Source organism: Ipomoea nil, unplaced genomic scaffold (assembly GCF_001879475.1).
Source record: "Ipomoea nil cultivar Tokyo-kokei standard unplaced genomic scaffold, Asagao_1.1 scaffold2036, whole genome shotgun sequence".
Lineage (NCBI taxonomy): Eukaryota > Viridiplantae > Streptophyta > Magnoliopsida > Solanales > Convolvulaceae > Ipomoea > Ipomoea nil.
The window spans coordinates 401,406-425,630 of NW_017618464.1; the positions used below are offsets into that span (position 1 = coordinate 401,406).

Genomic DNA, 24,225 nt, shown 5'->3' on the forward strand with positions numbered 1-24,225 from the left:
AATAAGTACTTTTCTTCTCCCAAAGGTTGAGTCCCCTACCCCAAGGGCCCCCCCACACTCTGATCCGACAGAGCATTGTAGGAAGTTGTAAATCACGGTGACTCAATGGTTTAGCAGACAGGACCAAATGCCGGTGCGAACAAGGAATCTGCCCACTTTGAACATAATTCCCGCACTGCCGCCGCCGAGGTTCAAACCTTGGTCTCTTCTCCCAAATACTGCCCACTAAACCATTGAGCTAAGCCCGTGCGAGTTAAATAGGTAATTCTAAGTTTACAAATGCAAGATAATATAGTCAAGATTGATTATAATTGTCAATAAAATAATTGTATAGGTATGGTTGAAACCAAATACTGGACATAAGGGAGAACAAATAAAAATTAGGGCATAAAATATTAAATATATACTAATATTGTTTGAGGAGATTTCGACATTAGGATTTGTGGTTAAGTTCTATTAAGACTTTAATATTAGAATTAGATTAATGGTGTAATTATAATTCTATATTAGACGTTAATATTAGAATTAGACTAACGGTGAATTAACGGTATTTAACGGAAAAGTTAAATGGATAATCATATAATTAAGGATAAATTAGAAAAATTTTTAAAAAAATTAAAACCTGAACAATTTGAACCATTCATTTGATTTAATAATTTGGCGGTCATTTTTTTTTACCCAATGTTAATAATTAAATAAATTCGTTGCTCGAATCCGCTAATATAATCCGCTAACTGCTGATTGTCAAACAAGGACATTGCAGGGTAGTTCTCACTTCAATTTGTTGTGTGATTTGAATACTCTCTTTGTCACAAAATCTCTCAAGTAGTTAATATGGTTGGCTTTATTAATTATATATTTTTTTAATTTTTTCATGGTATTAATCTTAAAATACTTGGTAAATAAATATATAGCATTATTTTGTATTATAACTTTGATATTTAATTAGAAAAATAGTGCACAAAAAAAGATAATAGACAATGTAGTGAGTATAATCAATTGATGAATTTGAATGTAAAAATTTTTACATTTGAGAAAAATAAAGACAATATAACTAATGAAAATATTTCTCTTAATTAATTTATTGATAATGAATAATTTTTTTTTCACTGAATTAAGACATTGTAAGGACAATGTAGCGAATATAATCAATTAATAAATTTGAATATAAAGAATTTTTATATTGTAGAAAAATAAAGACAATATAACTAATAGAATTATTTCTCTTATTTAATTTATTGATAATGAATAATTTTTTTTTGAATAAAGGCATTGTGGACACATAATTCTAAATTAAAGAAATGCATATCTATAATTTTTTGTTGTAGCTACTAAATTATTATTTATATAATTTAATAAGAGTAAAATAGAGTACTAATTATGCCAACTTTGATTGGGATGAGGTTCGAACCTAAGATCTTTTTTTTTTTTTTTTTATTGAAATCAATGAGTAAATTAACGGTGAACTAACGGCAATTCTTAAAATTTTAACGGAATTAGTAACGGTGTGTGGGTATTTTAGGAAATTTTAGTATAAAATTTAAATCTTATCAATCTTTTAATCAATCTGAGTCATTCATTTGATTAAATAATTAATATTACAATTAATGCCACAACATCCTTTATTATAAAAAAAAAGTACAACATTTAAAAAATAAAATAGCTATATATTATATAATCATATAAAAAATATACTTTTGAAAAATAAAATAGCTATATATTATATAATCATATAAAAATGTGTTCAATTAGAGTTTAAATTTACACATACAAAATTTGAAATTTGCTTTCCAAATGTAATTATCTTAGTTATTATTTGTATTGTGAAAATTATAATATAGATGAAATACAATTAAGAATAAATCAATGTAATTATGTAAATTATCTCTATAAGTTTATTTGAATATGCACATAATTAGAGATTATATTAACCATACAAAGTTATAATTTTAATTGTAATTTTGTATTCTATAAAAATAATAAATACTTGACCAATGGAAGCTCAAAAATATTATTATATTAAATAATTTAAAATATTTTAGTTTTTTTATTTTTTATTTATATTTATAATAACATAATTTTTTTCCGTGCATCGCGCGGGTGAATTACTAGTATTTTTAATATACTAAAATTATATTATTTGTGTATTAAATATAGATTATTTAACCTAATAATTGGACAAAGACGCCTTTGGTATACATGCAAAATGCAAAATACGGTATAAACTCGAACCCAATCACAAAGTCCCGTACACATAACACAATATAGCTAGGGTTTCGTTTTCGTTTTTCTAGTCGTAACAAAATTACCTCGACAAGACAAAATCTACGCAGTAACAGACAGACAGAGATGGGGTCGCGGGAGAAGGAGCAGACAACCCCACACCTCAGCAGCCTCGTCGTGCGACCCACCGATAGCGGCGGCGGAGGTGCAGGAGTAGCCGCCGCCAGTGGTGCCGGAGGAGGTAGCGACTACGAGCCAGGTGAGGTTCGTCGGGATCAACCTACGTACGCTCGCTCCGATAGATTTCCTGATAGCCATGGTTCGTCATTTTGCTAAATTATTATCTATCATTGTCCCTACTATTCTTTCCTAAGCAATACTGAAACCATACTTCTTTTGGTTTGGGTGTCGGCAGCATATACCGTAAATATATACGTGATTGTTCTCTACATATATATATAAGCTTTCGCCAGTTCTGAATTTTTGTTGTTGTTGTCCCTTGTATTTATTTATTTATTTTATGCCTGTTGCAGAGAAAGTATAAATTTCTGTTGAATGAGGATTAGAAGTCATTGAATCTCAGCATGTATTATGTTGAAAGCGTCAGGGCGATGCCCCTGTTTTATTGTCATTTATGGATTGATATTAGTAACAATTTTTTTTTTCTTTGTGAAACACTCATACAAAACTGCATTTTGGAATAGATTTCCTCCATTGATTTCTTACCATTCAGGACTTCAGGTTACTCAAACAAAAAATATGTGCCTTCCAATCTGTTTATATTTTTGTTAAATGTTGATATCATGCCCTGTTTGTTGCTATATATACTGTCTTCTGCATTTTGGACATGTGATATAAGGATTTTCAGATTATTAGTACATGTAGATCTTGGCGTGAAGGTTGGTTCAGAGTTCTGTCTTTAATATCATTCGTCTCATTCGTACTGGTGTTCATAATATTATGTTCATTTTACACTTATCTTTAACTAAAATAAACAAAGACTTCCAGTTGTTGTCAAATGCATAATATCAATATGCTATGCACACTTTTTATCCCAGGGATTGAAAGGTTTTTCCTAAAATTGGAGTTTTATTTTATTATTATTATTTTTTTTGGTTATATTGCAGTTCCAAATGTCTTCAAAATGTAGAGCTGTATTTAATGGTTTCACTTTTTATCTTTTTTACTATGTCTTTTATCGTCCACTTGAAAGAGACTATTAATTTAATTACGGAGTAATATTGTTTATGTCAACTTTGGCACTTCAATAAATGATTTGGCCTTGTAATTCATGGGTGCCTTTTTAGTTGTATCTGTCAGTGTGCCAGTGCCAGCAAAAGTGTTAACCCACTTCATGCCTTTTGTTGTTGTTAAGACTTAGGAGTCACTTATGGAGTGTGGAAGTTTGAATGAATTTTGCTATTGTGTTTACAGCTTTGAATAAATGCCTGGTGCCAGAACTTGAATCTTGAGGAAGGCACATTGGTATGGTTTTTGGTGAATGGTGAATGGTGAATGGTGAATGGTGGTGGATTCAGTGTGAAATATTGTTTTAGGGGTTTTGAATTGTAAAAGATGCATATGGGAAATAACATTGAAAGACGTATGCATACAACTGTAAATGTTGCCTGGAGCAAGAACTTGACTCTTGAGGTAGGCACATTGTTATGGGTACTGGTGATGGATTTGGTCTGAAAATATTGGTTTTAGGGGTTTTGATTTGTAAAGATGCACATGGAAATGACCTGGAAGAACTTGGGTGTGTGGGTGTCACTCATTTCATGGGGACTATATCTGGGTTTTGACATTTAATGGGACATATATTCATGGTCAGCCACATACTCAATCTCATGAAAAAATCTTATAGAATTTGATATTTTCGTGTAAGCCGTAAGGTGGTTTGAGAAGATGTTGGGCACTGCCATTGACATTGATTTTTACTATTGCATTTGTTGCCGGTACTGTTAATTGTAATAATTAACATCAAGCCAGGGATTTCTGACGAGGGATGGAACTTAATGACTTCTGGTGAGTGGTATCAACCATCAGGTGAAATATAAATGAAGACCCACAGTCTGTCGGTGATGGTGTGGATTGGTGTTGGCATCCAATATTTGGTCTTCAATCATGTAGTATTTCACTATTTGTGCTTGGATTTCTTGGCAACTAGTGTATGTCTAGTTTGCTTGTATGTCCCTTTTTAGCTTCTGAATGAGTGGTGCTGCTTTTGAGGGGAACTTTTAGTTTCAATTTTTGGATGGTTAAGTTGGGCTTATGTTGTGCTTGTCAGTTTTCTCGAGCAAGACATGCTTCTCCATTAGTTCATATTATCCTGGGAATATTTTGCAGTGTAGTTGGCTTATTGCATTTAGGTTTGAGCTCATAGGTTCTTTAAGATGTGCTGGATAAGATGTAGGATTTTTCATGTATGTTGTGGCCTCCTCTTTTCAATAGTTCAACAGACTTCTAAGTTGATTATTGATTATTCAAAATAATTGGTTAACATTAGACCATTAGTTGTTTCTTTTGCAGTTTTGATTGGCTGACGTTTCAACCCTAATCTGCCCTCTTTTATTGATAAAGGATGTGGAATTTAGATTTAATGGATTATGTGAAAATTGGTTAACTAATTTTATTATACACTCTAGTGTAGCTGGCAACTAGGATGGGGTAGCCAATTCAGTCAGTATTTGCATCTCTAAGTGTTGGTTGCCTTTGATTAAAAAAATTGGGTTTACAGTTTGAGTTATTTTGGGGAAAACTAGTTTATCTGTTTTATGGTGTTAATCTTGAGGATCACAAGCCATTACATTTGAGGGGTGGATATAAATATTCTTTGGTACAGTTGTTTTTACTGGTATCATTGACAAGCCACTTCGGAGGTAATTTCAAGGCAGTAATTCACTGGGATCAATATCATCTTCATGCTATCATTTTTATTCTTGAAAAGAAGACCTGAATAATGGGAATTTTTGACGGCATAGTTGATTGTTGTTCCATGGGTTGCAAAATTTAGCTTTAGTAGGAAACTGTGCTTTGGGTTGCTTTTTAAGTTATGATACTGTCTCTCTTATTTTCTGGGTTTCGCTGGCCATTTTCAGGATATAGAATGCGTGTAGGTTCTGTTTCTCCTGTACGCCGTAGGAATACAGATCACAGGTACAGTCCAAATTTTGATCATTCTAATGGACCACCTCATGGCCGTGGATTTGGCGGTGGGAGAGATCCTGGTAGATATAGAGACTACTCACCCCCTTATGGTCGTGGAAGGGATGGTGGCAGGTTTCCAGTTAGAGGCTATGATCGACATGGTTATGTTCCCGGATCAGTTAGAGGGGAAGGTGTGGCTAGAAATAATCCAAATGTGCGGCCAAGAGAAGGTGACTGGATATGCTCCGATCCCCTGTAAGTAATACCAACCTTAAATCCTCCTTCGCTTCCCTGCATTTACTTGCTATGTAATTCATTCATAGTCTATGTTAAAACTGTCTTCTATGTCTAGTAAATAGTAATCTATTGAATTTAAACACCTGCCTCTTTCCCTTCTATATCTGTTTGTTTAGTAGCCTTTCGTGTACTGTATGCTTGATCTATAGGTGCAACAACTTGAACTTTGCTCGACGAGAGTACTGTAACAACTGCAATAGACCCCGTTACGCACCTGCTGGGAGTCCTAGGAGAGGTCATGCCACTCTCCTGCCTATCACCCGACGTCCCGGGCCTTCTGGCCCCCCTATGGATCGTTCTCCTGGAAGGCTCATGAATGGGTTTAGATCCCCTCCTCGTGGCTGGGCTAGAGATGATCCTAGAGATTTTAGAGCTGGGATGCCTCCTCCGAGATTTGAGGGCAGGTTTCATGATCACCCTCCCTTGCGCAGAGATAGACCAGATTTTCCTGAAGATGATTATAGGGATAGAGGTAGATTTGATAGACCGCTGCCACTTGACTGGGGCCACAGAGATCGTGGGAGGGAGACCTACATAGGCGAGAGGAAAGTTTACGAGAGGCGACTGCCATCTCCACCCCCACCTCCGCTACCATCCCTACCACCTCGCGGTCAGTGGCCTCGAGACATCAGAGAAAGGAGCCGCTCTCCAATCAGAGATAGAGCACCACACCCAAAGGACTATCGTCGCCCCTTGTTTGTGGACAGAGGCCGAGATGATCGTCGCGCTGGCCGTGATGCGTTTTAGTAGTTGTTCAATTAAATTTGATGCTGTGTTATAAACAGAAGCCCCCTCCTACTCTTTTAAATTGTTTCATGGATTTGTAAAACACTATACAGCCCTCTAATACTGTCCGTGAAACCCTCACGCAGAGCAAAGGATGAGTGCCTTTTTCCCCTTCAGCACTTGTCATCCTATTGCACATCAAAACTAGTTATAGAAACGAAATTCTTTTAGCAACTGGTTTTGTGTTTTTGGATAGAGTATTATTTGAAGTGGAGTTGGTCAGTTTATGAGTCATCTATGAATTTATGAATATAATATAAAGCATAATCACGTGTTGCAAATCGTATTTCATAAATTTTATACAAATAACAAATTTGTTTTGAAAGGAAAATATGTAAATTCATTAATTCATTAATGATAAAAAAGAGATGAAATACAGGTCGGTGGCACAGTTAACTATGAACCCAGAACAGACAAAGAATCAGTAGCCCGTGCTAATACATGAGTTATATGATTCGTTGACCTATTAGCATGGCAAACACATACGTTTCCAATGTCAGAAGCATTGCTTAACAAGCAAACCAACATAAGAGATGTCTAAAAAATGAAAATTAAATGTAGAACAGAAATTTAAACAATCCGACTCTAAAATAACATTATTAAAATGGTGAGCCTTTAACCATGTTAGCACCACCTTGACCCACAAACTAACCAGGCACAACAAGCAGTCACGAATCTTCCCTCAGCATCTCGAATTACCAGGCCATAACTAGCTTCGTCACCATGTATAGCTGCATCAACGTTGCATTTGATGAAATTCATGGGAGGAGGGCACCATGTATTTGAATTAAGAGATCGGCTAAACTCATGGTGGAATAAATTTATTTCAAAAGCGGGGAAGGAAATTTTGCTCAAGAGCATTGCTCAAGCCCTCCCAATTTTCACCATGTCAGTTTATTTGTTGCCGGTGAATGTGTGTGATAGTCTGGAAAGGTTAAGGAATCGCTACTAGTGGGAGAATAGTGGCGCAACAAATAAAAGAATTTCTTGATTAAGCTTGTCCCGACTTTGTTTCCTGAAATGTGAAGGGGGATTGGGCTTCAAAAAACTCCATGACTTTAATCTAGCTCTTCTAGCGAAGCAGGGATAATGGCTGATAATAGGAGATGGTAAACACACTCTCATCTGGTGTGTACCTTGGCTAGCAGATAAATCGAATCCTTTTTTTTTTTTTTTTTTTTTTTTTTTTTTATTACAAAGGAAGGGGATACCCATACAAACTACGCCTACAATGAGGCTCAAAACCTAGACCCTCCCACATCGGGGAGCAATCCGATACCAGTGGACCACAAGCCACTTGGTATAAATCGAATCCTTTACTACACACACCTGGCGTTATGGATGCAGGTTTATGTTGAAGGAAGAGAGGTACAAATAACAAATTTAAAATGTCTATGAGGAAATTATTGTCTTCAAACTCCGGAGATCATGTCTGGTGCAATATACCCATCCCTCATTTTATCGTTCACTTAACCACATTGAAACGAAAAGACCAACATTGAAAACTTTTTAATAGTCAAGTGTTTAAATTGTCCAAATTAAAAGTCGAGGACTAATTATAGAAAATCATAATAGTCGGATGATCAATATTAGAATTAACTCCATTAGTTTGTTTATTTTAATTTAATGGTTGACTATTTACTATTTAAGAGTTTAGTACTTATGACTTACTTTTGGATTTTGGCTATATCCTCATCCTAACAAGTAACAAGTGAGCACCTTTCAAAATGATGTGAATTTGTTTTGTTTTATTTTGTTAGTTGGCTTGCAACCTTGCTATAATATTATTTTTGACAACCTAACTTAAGTGAGCCCCTTTCAAAACTTAAGTGGCTTGCAAACTTGCCAGCCTAACTTTTATAGTTTTATTTTTTATTTTTTATTTTATTATTACTTTATTATTATATTTATAATATAAAATGAAAGTGAGACTATTTTTGAAAGTGAAAGAGTATTGCAGGATGTTGAGAAAATAATGAAAAATTTACAAATTTTATGATATAGAAATGAGATCTACTTTTAAATGTGAGTGAGTATTGTAGGCCTTAATAAGATTAGTTTTCAAAATTTATCAACAAATGCACTCTATAATTAGCACTCTATAATGTTGTTAAGTGCACTTTAAAGTTTGAATTATTTATAAAAATGTCACTATTTCTTTTTTAATGGTTTTTGATTTGTTAGATCTTCTCATATAAACGACTCTTATTGGTTTTTAGTTCTTCCTTTGATAAGTGGTTGCCACGTGATAACACATGTCCTATACACAAAAATGTGAATTAATCTCATCTATTCACCTAGATTGGTCAAGACTTGAAAATTAAGAAAAAATATATGTTTTGATATTGCATCCACAAAACAACCAAGGCTATGTAATACACTTTATTTTAGTTATGTTTCCCCTTCCAAACATTCCCCATTAGGGCTATGTGATTTGGAGGAAAACTCAATTTGGGGGGAAAGATAGGTCAACGCAGAAGGAATGAAGGAAATATATATGTAAGGACAATTTTGCCTTCAGACTTAATGCTCATTTGACAATAAACCTAACGGAGAATCACGTGTGGTCGTTTTAAAGTCGGGGGACCACACCTAATAATACGTTAATACACAGACGGCCATTGGATGTATTAACTAATAATAATAATAATAATAATAATAATCAAACACTGTAATTATGAAATATCATCGTATTTTATTATTTTTTTTCACTAATTTTAAACCCTTGATTATCTAAGATGAATGAATGTGATTAATTATGCACTTTATACATAGGACATTTGTCTCATACAATTCTTCATTTTTTAAGATCGCGAGTTGCGTAATCAACATACCGATTGATCAAATCCTTATTTTTCTGTACGCACCAGGGATATTTAAATCTTCCAACATCCTTGATTCCTTGAATTATTTTTCTCATATTCCTACACTATCATTATATTTAAATCATGCGACAAACCAATTATGTTAAGGCTCTGTTTGACAAACCTAGCTGAAAAGCTATAAGCTAGGAGCTGAAAGCTGAAAAGGAGCTGAAAGTTGAAAAACTATAAGCTCGGAGCTGAAAATTGAAGAGCTGTTAAGCTAGCTGTTATGATTGAAATTGTTTGGTAAAATTAGCTTTTTGATAAACTGATAAATGTAAAAAGACTAAAAAGGACATCTTCATAAAATTTAAAGAGTAAATACCCAAAATGGTCCCTCGACTATAGTTAAATTCACAAATTGGTCCTCGACTTTCAATTTCAACCAATTAAGTCCTTAACTTTGCAATTTTGACACGATTTGGTCCTCCATCTATTTGACCGTTTGTTGACCACGATCTTTGAGGATATATATGTAGTTTCACGTGCAAAGCTCAAGAGAACGCTCTTGGAGGTGACATCGTTGTTTCGGAGGGGGAAGTGTTTCTCTGCTTGCTGCTTGGGGATCACGAGCCGGTTCAGCTTAAAGAACGCTTTTGGAGGTGACAGCGTCGTTTCGGAGGGGGGAAGTTCTTCTCCGCTTGCTACTTGGGGATTCCGAGCCGGTTCAGCTTGTCTACATCGCTTGGAGTCACGGCTTTCTCAAAGAGCCACTCCAGGGACTTCGACGATCTATCTATCAAAAGCAATAATCTCTCCCGCATGGGGTGCAGCGCCGGCAGTGGATTCAAATGTAATAGTGTGGTCTAGAAATGCAACCGGAACCTTAAAAAACCGACGATGGACCATGAAATTACATATATATCCTAAAAAAGCGCAGTCAACAAATGGTCAAATAGACAAAGGATCAAATTGTGTTAAAATTGCAAAGTTAATGACTTAATTGGTTGAAATTAAAAGTCGATGACCAATTTGTGAATTTAGCTATAGTCGAGGGACCATTTTGGGTATTTACTCAAATTTAAATTAGTTTGTTTACATATTAAAATTTAACATTTTGTGTTTTAAAAAAATTAACATTTTGAAATAAAACTATTAGCATAATCATGATCTAGCATATCATAATGAAGTAGCAATATTTTTACAAATCTAATAATAATAATAATAATAATAATAATAATAATAATAATAATAATAATAATAATAATAATAATAATAATAATAATATTTGCGATGAAAGTTGCGGATAAATTAAAGAGTAGAAAAAAAATGTTTTAATTGGGAAGAATAAATTATGTCAGGATAATGATGGAAAAAAAGTTAGGAAGCTAGTAGCTTATTTTGAAACGCTACCTTAGGTAGCGTTCCAAAATAAGCTCTTATTTTAAGCTAGGAGCTTATTTTGGAAACATTACTAAACAGAGCTTATAGCTTATTAGTAGCTTAAAATAAACTATAAGTTCCTAAATAAGCTCTGCCAAACAGAGCCTAAGTCTCGGAGGCTACCATCCTTCTTATTTATATGTGTGTTTGGAGAGAGAGAAAGGATGGTCAAAAATCAAAATGCAGTCTTTTGAAGGAGCCGCCACGTCATCCGTCGGATTAACCCTCCAAATTATCAGCCGACAGATTAGATGACCATTGTAATCCTACCGTCAAATATTATAAAATTGAAATTCAAAAGTAGAGAGGGAGGAGAGCGAGACAACGCAATATAAAGACTTTGAGCTCTTCTATTCTCTTTCTTCTTCTTCTTCTTCATCTCAAAATCCCGTCCTTCCTTTCTCTCTCCGCCTATACATATATACACACACATATAAATATATACGGACATTTTGTGTGTATACGGCTGTGCTAAAATAGAGTTAAGATTTTGGAGCCAACGTTCGGTGGGTTTTATTGCTTTGAATCTGAGCTGTGCAATGATGGAGTTTTTGTAATCGAATTTGGATTTTGCTGAAATTTTGTGGAATTTGGATTTGTTGTAGTTGGAGAAAATTATTATCGGTTCTTCGAGTTGAGAATCTGAGGAATTTGAGTTGTTGAATTTTTAAATTATTTATTTATTTATTTTGGTGGTGGATTGTTTTGTGGTTTTGAATGGAGAAAAGTGAGGGAGGGGATTTCCTTCGGAAACAGGCTCAAGTGGAGGTGGCTTCGACGGCTGCAGCGCCACCTATGGAAGCAGATTTCCCGACGAAGAAGCTGGCGAGGCAGCTGGATTTCACGGTGACTAGTGGCGGCGATGGCGAGGGAGGTGGGAATGCATCGGCGGCCGTTTCGCCGGATAATTCTCAGCGGATTGTACCGCATGCGGTGAAGGCAACCCAGCCGCACCTCACTGTGAAGGAAGGTCAGCCTCCACGATCACAATTGCCGCCACAACCACACTCACAGTCACAACAACATTTACTACTGATGCCGATGCAGCAGCCTTCAGCGCAATCTCCTCATCCTTCAATACGACCTCTGTAAGTCTCTGCAATTCAATCTCTTAGTCCTGTTCTGTTGAGTAAGTTTCAAATTTTTAGAAAAACCAAACCTTGGAGCTTAGATATACTTTACTGTTGGATAAGTTTAAGGGTTTATCAAGTAAAAATTTCAACTTTTTTCACAAATATGGCTTCTTATTCTTATTCTTTTTATTATTATTTTTTTATTTTTAAAATTTGCTTATAAAATATAATTAATGCATTGTTTGATTGAATAATGATAGTGGTTTCTACCTATTAGTATGTAGTGACATATTTTCATTTGAAACATGGATTAATGTCAACCAGGGATTAAGAGTTATGATTATATATTGCACACAAAAACTTGAAACTTTTGAATAATAGCAAGTTTTCATTTGATCACCAAAATATATTTGAAATTGTACCAGAGATAATTGGAAGTTGTACCCAGCAAGTTACTATGGGAGTTTGACCAGTTGCTTATTTGGCAAGGTCATTAATAAGTTTGGTGTCCAATGTGAGTGCTAGCTATATTATTTGTTTTAAAGTATTGAATAATTTCCAATTCCCCTGTTAATCTGGATTAAATACTCGAGAGGCTTAGTTATTTTTCTGGTGGTCCAATTCCAAAAAAAAAAAAGAAAAAAAAAGAGAGGATTCTTTGAGCATGTTTGAATTTACCTTGAATATTTTACGTGTAATCATATTCCTTTTTGCTAACCCAACTAGTTTGGGTTAGCTATTCGCTTTTCCCAATTTAATTATACTATTTCACCAATGTTATGAAATCACATGAATATCCTTCAAGAGATTGAAAATAACCACCTATAATCTACTATCAACATTAACACCATAAAAGAATTTAGTGTGAGTCTACTTTCAGAATTCGCGTGGTGTTCTCTGTCTCACTCTCACCCTCTATTTGATTTTTCTTTTTATTTTTTAAATTTCTATGCTCAAGTATAGGAAAGGGAGAGGAGTACGTGCTATTTACATCTTCCTGCAGGAGTTTCTAATGATAAATGGAATGATAAATTATATTTTTCCTTCTAACAGTTAAACTAATTGCTAGAAAAATATACAGGTTGACATGCTACCAGTGACAATTCTGGAATCTTTTGAGTTATTAAGCATTCTTTTGTACACAGCTTTTGGATTCATAGTTTTTAAACAAACTGTGGATTTTTGTGCCCATTATGTAATAATACTTTCTTTTATTTTTCAGGAAACCAGAATCACCAAGAGTTCGGCCTAGGCAAAGTGCTAGTGAAATAAAAGATGGTACTCCGAAGAAGCAAAAGCAGTGTAACTGCAAACACTCTCGATGTTTGAAGTTGTTAGTTTCTGGCTCTCTTCATGCACTTTTCATAAGAATAATTGCTTGTGGATAAGGTTAATGATGCATGAAATGAGTTTGATAGACTTGATAGAACATATGGACTTGTAGCTAAGCTGTTAGCCTAGTAAGGCCTAAAATGCTTACCCAAGTATGACCGATGTTCTTGAAATTAATATTGCAATTCTAATGGTGGAGGAAATGAGCAAATGTGACGTGAATTAAGAAATAAATAAATCTTTGAGCGGCCATCTACGTTATGTCTGCTTCAATTTTTGGCGCTTAACACAGAACTGCTTATGTGCCATCTACTTCTCTAATCATTTACCTCAAACTTTTATGAATTGTATGTGCTTTTAATAGTCATGTATTTGTGTCAGATATTGCGAATGCTTTGCATCTGGTATCTATTGTGATGGGTGCAACTGTGTAAACTGTCACAATAATGTCGACAATGAAGCTGCAAGGCGAGAAGCTGTTGAAGCTACTTTGGAGCGTAATCCAAATGCATTTAGGCCTAAAATTGCTAGCAGTCCCCATGGAGTTCGGGACAGTAAGGTACTTCCAAAAGGCCCAAAACTGGAATTAATTGGTAATTAATTTGGAAATTTCAATTACATTATGCAATTTTTTTCTTCTAATTATGCTTTGCTGTTAAAATTTTAGGAGGAAACTGGGGACGGTATAATCTTGGGAAAACATAATAAAGGATGTCATTGCAAGAAATCTGGGTGCCTTAAAAAGTATTGTGAATGTTTCCAAGCCAACATTCTCTGTTCAGAAAATTGTAAATGTATGGACTGCAAAAATTTTGAAGGAAGTGAAGAGAGGCAGGCACTCTTCCGTGGAGATCATGCCAACAACATTGCATATCTTCAGCAGGCGGCAAATGCTGCAATAACTGGTGCCATTGGAACCTCTGGTTATGGATCTCCTCCAGTAGCCAAGAAAAGGAAGGGCCAGGAGTTATATTTTGGGCCAACAATGAAAATCCCTGTTCATGCACTTGGGCAGTTCCCACAGGTGATTAATGGCTTTTTCTACTGGGTGTTTGATGGAATGCCAAAATTACATTTTTCTTTGTAAAATTTAGAATTTTGACTGAATACATTGTTGTCTGTTGTCTGGGAAATAAACTTGTTTTGTTTTGGCATTTTACAGAGCAACCATATTAAAGCTTCTGTTCAACCTGCTTCGGTGGCTTCAATTCCCAGTTCTCATGCTGGTAATGCAGCAGCATTGGGCCCTTCAAAATTCACTTACAGGTACAAGAGATTGCGCCCAAACCCTTTGAAACTTTCCTGCTTTCCAGTAGACTAACTATTTCAATTCCTCTGTATTACTGAAGGTCCCTAATGGCAGACATCATCCAACCACAGGATGTGATGGATGTTTGTTCATTCTTGGTCTCATGTTCAAGAGAAGCTGCTAAGATGCTTTCAGGTAGATGCATATGCAGACCAAAATGATTTGAGAATCTATTTCCATTTCTGTTGTTTAAAAAATAGTTTAAGTATTCCATTCATCTTTCACTTTTTTTTTTTCACCTTCTCTATTTTCATAAAAATTATTTTGTAGAACTAAAGATCTTGACTCACTCTCTTCTTGCTTCTCCATCCTCCATTATTTTCCTCTATTTTATCTTCCATCCTTTTACACCCATTACTCCTCCTATCACAACTTGTTTTAATGCCTTCAGATGAAAATGATGCAAGAGCGAAGCAAGCAGAAGAGCATAGAGAAACATCAACTACCTCATCTCAAGAGAGGTTAGGGGTTTCGAAAGATTCTCTTGGAAAGGATTTACCTGGTTATAGCTCCAGTGAGAACTGTGTTGAAAAAGCAAGTTCAGATGAGCCCGACGTAGATGGCACTCATATGTCAGAAGGAAGGCCAGTGTCTCCAGGAACACTGGCACTGATGTGTGATGAACAGGAAACTGTGTTTGCTGCTGCCTCCCAGTCCCCCGATGAAATAAACCTTGGCAGTAATATGTCTTCCCAGTTGCGACGTGGGCGAAGCATGACAGAAGCGTATGCAAAGCAGGAGAACATTGTTTTGACAAAATTTCGTGATTGCCTTAACAGGCTTATTACATTTGGAGAAATAAAAGGCAAGTTTCAATTTCTTGTGATTTATGTAGTTCAAGCTACTTTACTATTTCAGTAAGTAAACAATCTGAGTGTACCTTTGTTTATTGTAGAATCACGATGTTCTTCAATGGCACGGGCTTCAGAGTCAGATTACCGGAAAGGCATAATCAACAACGCATCTACAGTCACTGAAACGCAAAACCAAAAGGAACCCTACAGTAATGGTAAGTCTGTCGTTCCATCGCCATCAAGAACATCTCAAGTGGTTACTTCTGCAAATTCTGGTAGTGTTAATAGTAGTAGACCAAAAGGTCCATCCCCTGGAGAACACTGATGAGAAACTGCATAATGTGAAAATATAACAGTAGAAATAACTATAGGTTGAGATTTCCCCAATAATGCTGCTGATGCATCTTTGTACTTTAGGCCATTGCTCTTCCTTGTGCCTTTTTTTGGATGCAGCAGTGAGATTATTTTAGAGTGGGAACTAACCACTTATAGAGGATTCTTAGTTTCTTACCGTCTTCATTGGTTATAATATGATCGAAAGTTTTCCAATCATGTTTTGTTTTCTTAATCACTTTTGGTTACAATTTAGAATACATTTACGATTGAAACTTGAAGGTGTGCACTGGATAAATCTATTCTCTCTTTCTTCTCCGGCACCGGAAGCTTTACGGATGCTATGGCTCTTCATATTAGAGGAAGGCGACCGTCGCCTTCTTCAGATCTGAAGAAGGCGGCCGGCGGTGACAGTGATGGTGACAAAATGGAAAAAAGTTTTAGTTAATCAAAACAGAGGTAGACAGACATATCGTTTTGAATTGGGTTTTATATTTCAGATTGATCTACAAATTAAACATCCACAGCGAGCTAGCAAGCAAAAATCTGAAAGCTGCAAATTTCTCAGAGTGGGTGTGCTGCTAATCTGCTATGTATAGTCCTATTTTGACACACAAAAACAAAGCGCCCATTGCTATGATTCTTTCACTGAGATTTTCATGCGAGCTTCATAAAGGATATGAGATGCTATAATGGAGAACACAAATAGAAAGAAGAAGGCAAATTTGCCCATAGTTTTACCATTTTAAAGTTGAGTATCAAATGTCACAAATTCATAACAACTCGAAAGACAATACATATTAGTAACTCACTTTGTTTCTCATAATACAATCATACATAATTCCAAACAAACATTATGAATAAATATTACAGTGTGGGATACCAATTTTCATTATACCATATAAATATTCGTGCATAATATGAATAAAGACCATGTAGTTACACATTATTATCACCCACCATGATTACATCTTCATTAATATCTGCTGTTATGGTATCAACTGTTGTAGTGCGAAATTCAACGTTACTTTTGTCATTGTATGTTGTTGTGATGCCAATGATGAGAGTTGGAAGTTTCGAAAGATCAAGGTGTACTAAAGTTTTAAACCCAATAAACAAATTAGGATAGAAAGAGAATAGCAAAATGATGAGATATATGAACCAGAACATTATTTGAGGGAAAATGATCAATGCAAGAATGGAAATCATAGAGATGACTGAGAAATGTTGAGGTTGGACTTTAAACTTTAGAGGACGGGTAAAGTGAATTGTAAAAGAGATAAAAGAAAATGTGAAGAGTAAGAAGAGTAGAAGTCCAAATTTCGTAGGTGTGAAATTTTGGAGTAAATGGAATGGATCCCATTCTTCCATTGTCGAAGCTAGGAATGATTTCAAGGTGTTAGCGAGGAATAAGAGAATGGTTTTGAAGTCTAAGGTTGCCATACTTGGTGGTTTTTTTTTTTTTTTTTTCTGGATTTTAGGGTGTTTGTAAGAAGAGAATGGAATGGTAAGGGTTGGAACTTGGAATGGTAAGGGTTTTATAGGCTTCGTTGTTTGTATTGACAGACTTCTTTTTATGATGGAGGCTAATGTAAAGAGGAGTTTGATGTGTAAAGGGGAGTTTGAGGCTGACCACATCCTTGCAATTACCTCAGCAAGTTGATGTGTAAAAGTATTTATAGTTTTTTCTTCAAAAAAAAAAAAAGAAAAAAGTAGTTATAGTTTTGATTTGTTTTTTATTTTTGTTTTATTTTCATTATGTGTTGTATACAGTTTATATATTTTTTGCATTGGTGGTATACAGTTTATAGCCAATACTGACAAAAGGAGTAATTTTATGTAAATGGGGCCACTTCTGAAAATAAATTAGAATTATAGGGATCTAAATGAAAACATTAACAACCCTCTTTAAATTTATGTCTCAATAGGACTAGTTAAAATTAGTTACCACAAGTGCATGCAAATAGTCTAATTCTCAATGTATATTTTTAAATTAGTGTTTCAGAATTTATAAAAGTATCATTCGGTATCGTGACGTCTATCAATGCAAGATTATTAAATTTTTCATAAAAGTAAATATTTCAATAATGCATAACTATGACCTGTGACAGAAATGTTAGATTAACTGTTACAATAGCAATTTTAGAGGAAAGTACCCTCATTGGATAGTACCCTAAGCATAGTTTTTGTAACACAAAATCTTATTAATTAGTGTGATCCATGCTTTCTTATATTGCCACTTTCGCTAGAAATAAATTCTTAATTTGATCTAGTCATTTGCTGTACTTCACTACAATTTTAGTGCCTTGGCGCAATGCACCTTCAAAAATAGAATCAAATCTTCATTCCCTAAAAAGACAATGATAATAGGCATAGTTTCCTATCTGTGTTAAATATATGATGTAAATTAGGTGTTTCTGTTTCATCAATGCCCAATGCGTGATTCTAATTAATTAACCAAATTTCATGTTAAATTTTAAATTTTATTTTCTAATACAATCTAACATATTCATAGTATATGTTTAACAATTATGTCAATTTTGATTGGAATGAAGTTCGAACCTAAGACTTTCCTATGAAAATCAATGAGTAAGTTAAAAATAATAAATAGTTAACGGAATATTCCGTTACTAAAGTTTACATGGATGGAATACAAGGGTAGAAAAAGTAAATGATACGGAGTATAATATATGGTAAAATAAAAAAACAAAAAAAATATTAAAATCAAAATAATATGAACCATTCATTTCAACCAACAATTACACCAACATTTTTTAGTTTAAGAGTGTAACTTTATTGGCTCTTATTAGATTTGTAGATTTGTAGATAATTAGAATGTATTCTTTCACAAAAATTAATTATACCTACTATTTTAGATCTCAAAGAAAGGGGGATATTATACCTACTATATTTGATTTCATTTAGGGATGGTAACGAGGCGGGGAGTACACTCTCCGTCCCCGACTGGAAATCAAAAATAGTCCACATCCCTATCTCCGTGAGGAATTTAGTAGGAACGGGGAATCCCTGTCCCCAGTCAACTTTTAGTCAAAATCTTAAATTACACTAATTTTTTATTAATTTAAAAAATTGATATATATATATATATATATATATATATATATATATATACACACACACACACACACACACACACACACACATATATATATACAGACACAATACTCATCAGGAACGGGGCAAATTACCATCCCTAATTTCATTATGTTTTTATAGCTAAAGTGCAATTTGCAAGCATTCTAGCACGCCAGATTATGGGAATGAACATACTTATAATTAAAGAATATCAACAAAAATGATCAAAATATGAAATAAGCCTTCGAAATATATTAAACATTAAAAAGTTTTAATAATTGAACCATCAAACTCATTTAAAAAATTTACAATTAACAACATCAAGTAACTACTAAGAACCTTGTGATTCAATGGTACCAAATTGAATCCCTACATAGAGGATTGTGGATTCGAACTTCAGTGGAGACTTTATTGACTCAATCTATTTAATGGCTATAATTTTTAACTGATTTGATTAGTTGACATAATGACATCACGTGTGAAATAATAATAATAAAAATAATAATAATCAAGAACTTGAGAAATGAACGTGAATGGTAGGGTTTCTTCTGATTTGCAGGAAGACAAACAAAGGATATGGAGGAAACAAACCAGAAAGACTAATTTGCCCTTAGAAACACAGAAAAAGACTAATTTGCCTTTAGTTTCACTATTACATTTTTTTATTTTTTATTTTTGAAAACACAGTATTACAAAATTGAGTATTAAATGTTACAAATTCATAACAACTCAAAAGACAATATATAATATTAACTCTCACTTTATTTTTATGAATACAATTATACAAAATTCCAAACAAACTTTAAGAATAAATTTTACATATTCCAGTGGTATGCCAATTTTCAATATACCATATAAATACATATTCAATACAGAATATGAATAAAGACCATGTACTTACACGTTATTATCAATCAGTGTGGTTGCATCTTCATTAATATCGGTTGCTACGTTATCAACTGTTGTAGTGTGAAATTCAGTGTCACTTTAGTCATCATATTTTGTTGTGATGTCAAAGTTGAGACCTGGAAGTTTCGAAAGATCAAAGTGTACTAAATTTTCAAACCCAATAAACAAATTATTAGGAAAGAAAGATAGTAGCACAATGATGAGATATATGAACCAGAACACTTTTTGAGGGAAAATGACTAATGCAAGGACGGAAATAATAGAGATGATTGAGAAGCGTTGAAATTTAATTTTAAATTTAAGAGGACGAGTAAAGTGAATTATAAAAGAAATTTGAAAGAAAATGTGAAAAGTAATGGATCCCATTCATCCATGGTCGAAGCTATGAAGGATTTCAGGGTATTAGGAAGCAAGAAGAGAAGGTGTTTAAGGTTGTAGGTTGTCATGTTTCGTTCAATTGTAGAGCATCCACATCAGTGGTTATTATGGAGTTATTGTCAGATGAATTATCTTGAGTGGGGTTAGTATAAAGATAATGTCAGAAAAAAAAAGAAAAAAGTAACACTGATTTGTGCACATCCCATGGCTACACGGGCGCGTGCAGTTGTCAGCACGCCTGACGCAAAAGTTTTATATTAATTGTTTTTTTTAATTTCAATTTTTGTTTTTTTCTTTTTTTTTTCTCCCCTCTCACATTCTCCTTCCTAATCACTCTTATATTATCTCCTAAATTTCTCTAACTGATGTGGATGCTCTTAGGATGTTTCCTAAGAAGAGGATGGTGTGGCTTTTATAGAATTATTATTATTATATGGCGCCATTTGGATTGAATTTTTTGGGGCCCGCCTACTTTTTCCACTTTGAGAATTGCTTGTGATTATGTCATCCTATATATATATATATATATATATATATATATATATATATATATATATATATATATTTGTTTTTTTTGTTTTTTTTGTTTTTGAGAATATGTCATCCTTTTTCTCTATTCATCACCATGGAAGAATGGTATCCTTTTTCCATTAATTTTAGTTGGCTGGTTGGAGTCGTCATCATATTAAATGCATATTTCTCTCTCTTTTCCCATGTCACTCAATTGAGACGGACACAAACCTCGATCGGCTACGAAATTAAACACAAAATTCCTACAGCAAGCGGAGAAATCACTGAACGTGTGTGAAAGTAACATTAGACAATGTTGAAACATTAATGAACCTTCTTAAATTTATGTCACAATATGATTACTCGTTAAAAAATAATTGAAATGTATTCTTTTACTAAAATTATATTATTCCTACTATATTTGATTTCATAATGTTTTGAGTTAATACTCAATATAATTCTCGACTATAGTGATTTTATTTAATTTAGTTCTACTTGACTTTTTGTGTTTAATTTTAGTTATGGGCTTTAATGCTTCTAAGCAATTTAGGCATATTTTAGGAACTTCGTTCGTTGACGGTTAGTAACAGGATTAACATAATAATTTCTCATCCTTTTTTATGTCAAATTATCTCTCCTATGTAATTTTTCACCACTATTTTCAGCCATCCATGTCAGTCCTCGATCATTATTACATGGACTATGGTCCACACAATAATTTACGATCGATCAGTACTCGATCAAAGCGCCCAGTGGCTATTGATGACACCGTATATTGGTGAAATTTATCCGTCGTAGTAGTAGTAGTAGTAATAATAATAATAATAATAATAATAATAATAATAATAATAATAATAATAATAATAATAATAATGCCATGTATGCATTGTAGACATCTAATTTTAAATTAATTAAATGCATATGTATTATTATTATTTTTTGTAGCTACCTTTGAGGGAAGGTCACAGGATCGAACCCCGGTGGTGGGGTATTGACTCGTCGGACTGCAATAGCTAGAGAAAGTATAGAACAGATACTACCTTGTAATAGAATCGATAGTATTCAATAAATAAATAAAGTGGCGTACATACTTTTCATCAACAATAATGAAATCATTGATTTTTTTAATTTCCATTAGTTGTTGAGACAAAATGATTTCCATTATTTTTCATTTTTTTAATGTTTGGGTATTCAAGAAAATTAAAATTAAAAGAAAATATTTATTCTGATTAATAGCAAAATACACAATTTAACCAAAATATGGAATATCTTTTTTTTTTTTTCCAAATCATTTGGGTCTATTTATTAACAGAAAATTGTTCTCTGTTTTCTGTTTAGAAAACTTGTTTACTAACAGAAAACTGTTCTCTATTTTTTGTTTTCTAATTTTTCAGTTTTCACCTAAAATTTAGTTTAGATAATATTAATATTTTTTGAACTAATATTTAAAATATTTTTTTTGGGGGATAAATTCATTTGAATGATATGTATATGAATATATAACTTTTACTTTGAATTCTAATATATGTGAGATTTCAATATCCGATATCTTGACTGAACTTGTATTATGATGTAACATAATTAAAAATATTCGAACTAATAATCTATTGACTTCAATCAAAATTTAAAACATTTAAAAAAAAACAAATCTAAAACATTATATAGAGTTTAATTCTTAATTTTGATAATGTAAATAATGTAACTTGAAAGTGTAAGCAAATAAATTATGTTTAAATAAGTAAAGTAAGTAGAAAATATAGAAGATAGTGATAAATAAAATAAGATGATAATGAATGTAATCATAGTAATGTGGTTATAGTGACATATAATTAAATAGATGATAGATGATTTTGTTTTTTTTTTTATTTTGAAAATAGTTTTTAAGTTTGTTCCTATTTTATAGAAATTTTCAGGAGTTTTCTTTGACTTTTGATGACAGCATTTTTTATGATGTCGTTTTTTGTAGGTGTCATATTAAATATTTAAATGCCATTCTCTCCTGTTTTCTTTACTTCCTTGTTTTCTTTATAAATAAGCTTATTGTGAAGTAATTTTTGGATAAAATACTTTTACATTCATTTTTTCATTTACACTACTTGAAAGAAAACTATTTTTTTCATCCACCTTCTCACTATTTTGAACATGTAGATATACAAAATTAATTTTCTCATATCAGAGAATTTAAATCAACATATATCTAAATAAAAATATTAACAAACCTTCTTAAATTTATGTTCCAATATGACTACTCGTTAACAAATAATTGGAATGCATTCTTTCACTAAAATTATATTATACTTATTATATTTGATTTCATAATGTTTGTATACCTAAAGTGTAATTTTTTCTCCTAAAAGGTTAAATTCCTAACTCCGGCTCCATAGAGCATTTGTGAGGAAGTAAATCAGGGTAACTCAATGGCTCAACAGACATTGTCAATTGCTGGTGTACACAAAGAATCTGTCAACTTTAGGCATAATTTCCACACTGTTACTGTCAAGATCTGAACCTTAACCTCTTCTCATTAATAGTTTAATACTGCCTATTGAACCATTGAGCTAAGCTCATGTGAGCAGCTAAAGTGCAATTTGCAAGCACACTAGCACACCCAGATTATAGGAATGGCCATACTTATAATTAAAGAATATCATTAAAAAAAAATCAAAATATTAACTAAGTCTTCGAAATATATTACATTGTGTAATTTAACAGTTAAACATTAAAAAGTTTTAATTGAACCATCAAACTCATTTAAAAATTTATAATTAACAACATCAAGTAACTCGTTAATTACTTAATGACTACACTTTTTAACTGATTTGATTAGATGACATTACGTGTGAAATAATAATAATAATAATAATAATAATAATAATAATAATAATAATAATAATAATAATAATAATAATGCCATGTATGCAGGTTTATATCCTGGGTGGGCTACGTCAGTGGGGTGAGAAGCTTTTTGCTTTTTTTTTTTTTGGTGAATTTCATGGTAAGTTCCACAAAGATATTCAATAAGCTATATAGTTTACATGTGTGCATATCTCATATGAAATTTCTATAATAAATATAAATTTTTGGTTACGTGTATCTCTACTCTACACATTTTCCATAGCTTCATCTCTCATACAATTTACTTTAACTTAACTTATCCTCTTAAACTTGTCCAATTTCAACTCTTCTCAGCAATGTTTGTGATTTCCTTTTGGGTGACGACTGACGAGAGAAACTCGTAATCACTATTTAGGAGTGTGTACTGGGTAATAGGTTAATAGGCCACTCTCATGAGGTGTGAATATGATAGCAGCTAAAATGAGTAACGAGGAACACTTAGTGACCTTGAATATAGGGGCGGAACCAAAAAGTCTGGATTGGGGGCTGAATTTATAGAGGAAATTTATTATCTTAATCGACATTAAGACCAATCATACAATATCATTATATATATACCATATATGATTGTGCCAATTATTATTGATAAATATTTTTAATTATACTATGTGCAATAATATATGAAAAATATAATTATATGTGTATGATCGTTAAGATTGTCATACATTACTTTCGAATTTTTCACATAACACAAAATATATACAATAGTAAAAAATAGGAAAAATTGCACTTTTCATCCCTAAGTTATAGAGTCATTGTAGAATTCATCTCTAATTAATATTTGTGCTCATTTTCGTCCCTAAAATATACTCCGTAATTGATGTTGCAAATTCCATCCCTTTACTAACAAAACATTATGAACGAAATTTGCAACGTTAGTATAGCTTAAAGAC

General features: G+C 33.1%; 2 protein-coding genes across 9 annotated transcripts; both read left to right on the forward strand.

Annotated features, from left to right (window-relative positions):
- The first annotated feature begins 2,215 nt into the window (after positions 1 to 2,215).
- Positions 2,216 to 6,690, forward strand: LOC109148195 (ranBP2-type zinc finger protein At1g67325-like). Of its 6 annotated transcripts, none has more exons than XM_019296047.1 (4): positions 2,217 to 2,542; positions 3,658 to 4,251; positions 5,325 to 5,628; positions 5,820 to 6,690. In XM_019296047.1, the coding sequence occupies exons 2-4, from the start codon at positions 4,242 to 4,244 to the stop codon at positions 6,415 to 6,417; spliced, it is 912 nt and encodes a 303-aa protein (XP_019151592.1). In that variant the 5' UTR covers positions 2,217 to 2,542; positions 3,658 to 4,241; the 3' UTR covers positions 6,418 to 6,690. The 6 variants fall into 6 exon arrangements, with proteins under 6 accessions (XP_019151587.1, XP_019151588.1, XP_019151592.1 ...); XM_019296048.1 differs by having other exon boundaries at positions 2,218 to 2,542; positions 3,658 to 4,394; XM_019296042.1 differs by lacking the exon at positions 3,658 to 4,251 and having other exon boundaries at positions 2,216 to 2,542.
- Positions 6,691 to 11,063: 4,373 nt separating this feature from the next.
- On the forward strand, positions 11,064 to 15,779 carry LOC109148093 (protein tesmin/TSO1-like CXC 5). 3 transcript variants are annotated; one of them, XM_019295865.1, is made up of 9 exons: positions 11,064 to 11,791; positions 12,999 to 13,109; positions 13,490 to 13,667; positions 13,776 to 14,132; positions 14,271 to 14,374; positions 14,458 to 14,552; positions 14,809 to 15,222; positions 15,313 to 15,381; positions 15,416 to 15,779. In XM_019295865.1, the coding sequence occupies exons 1-9, from the start codon at positions 11,421 to 11,423 to the stop codon at positions 15,562 to 15,564; spliced, it is 1,848 nt and encodes a 615-aa protein (XP_019151410.1). In that variant the 5' UTR covers positions 11,064 to 11,420; the 3' UTR covers positions 15,565 to 15,779. The 3 variants fall into 3 exon arrangements, with proteins under 3 accessions (XP_019151410.1, XP_019151411.1, XP_019151409.1); XM_019295864.1 differs by having other exon boundaries at positions 11,065 to 11,791; positions 15,313 to 15,779; XM_019295866.1 differs by lacking the exons at positions 14,271 to 14,374; positions 14,458 to 14,552 and having other exon boundaries at positions 13,776 to 14,154; positions 14,776 to 15,222; positions 15,313 to 15,779.
- The last annotated feature ends 8,446 nt before the right edge of the window (positions 15,780 to 24,225 follow it).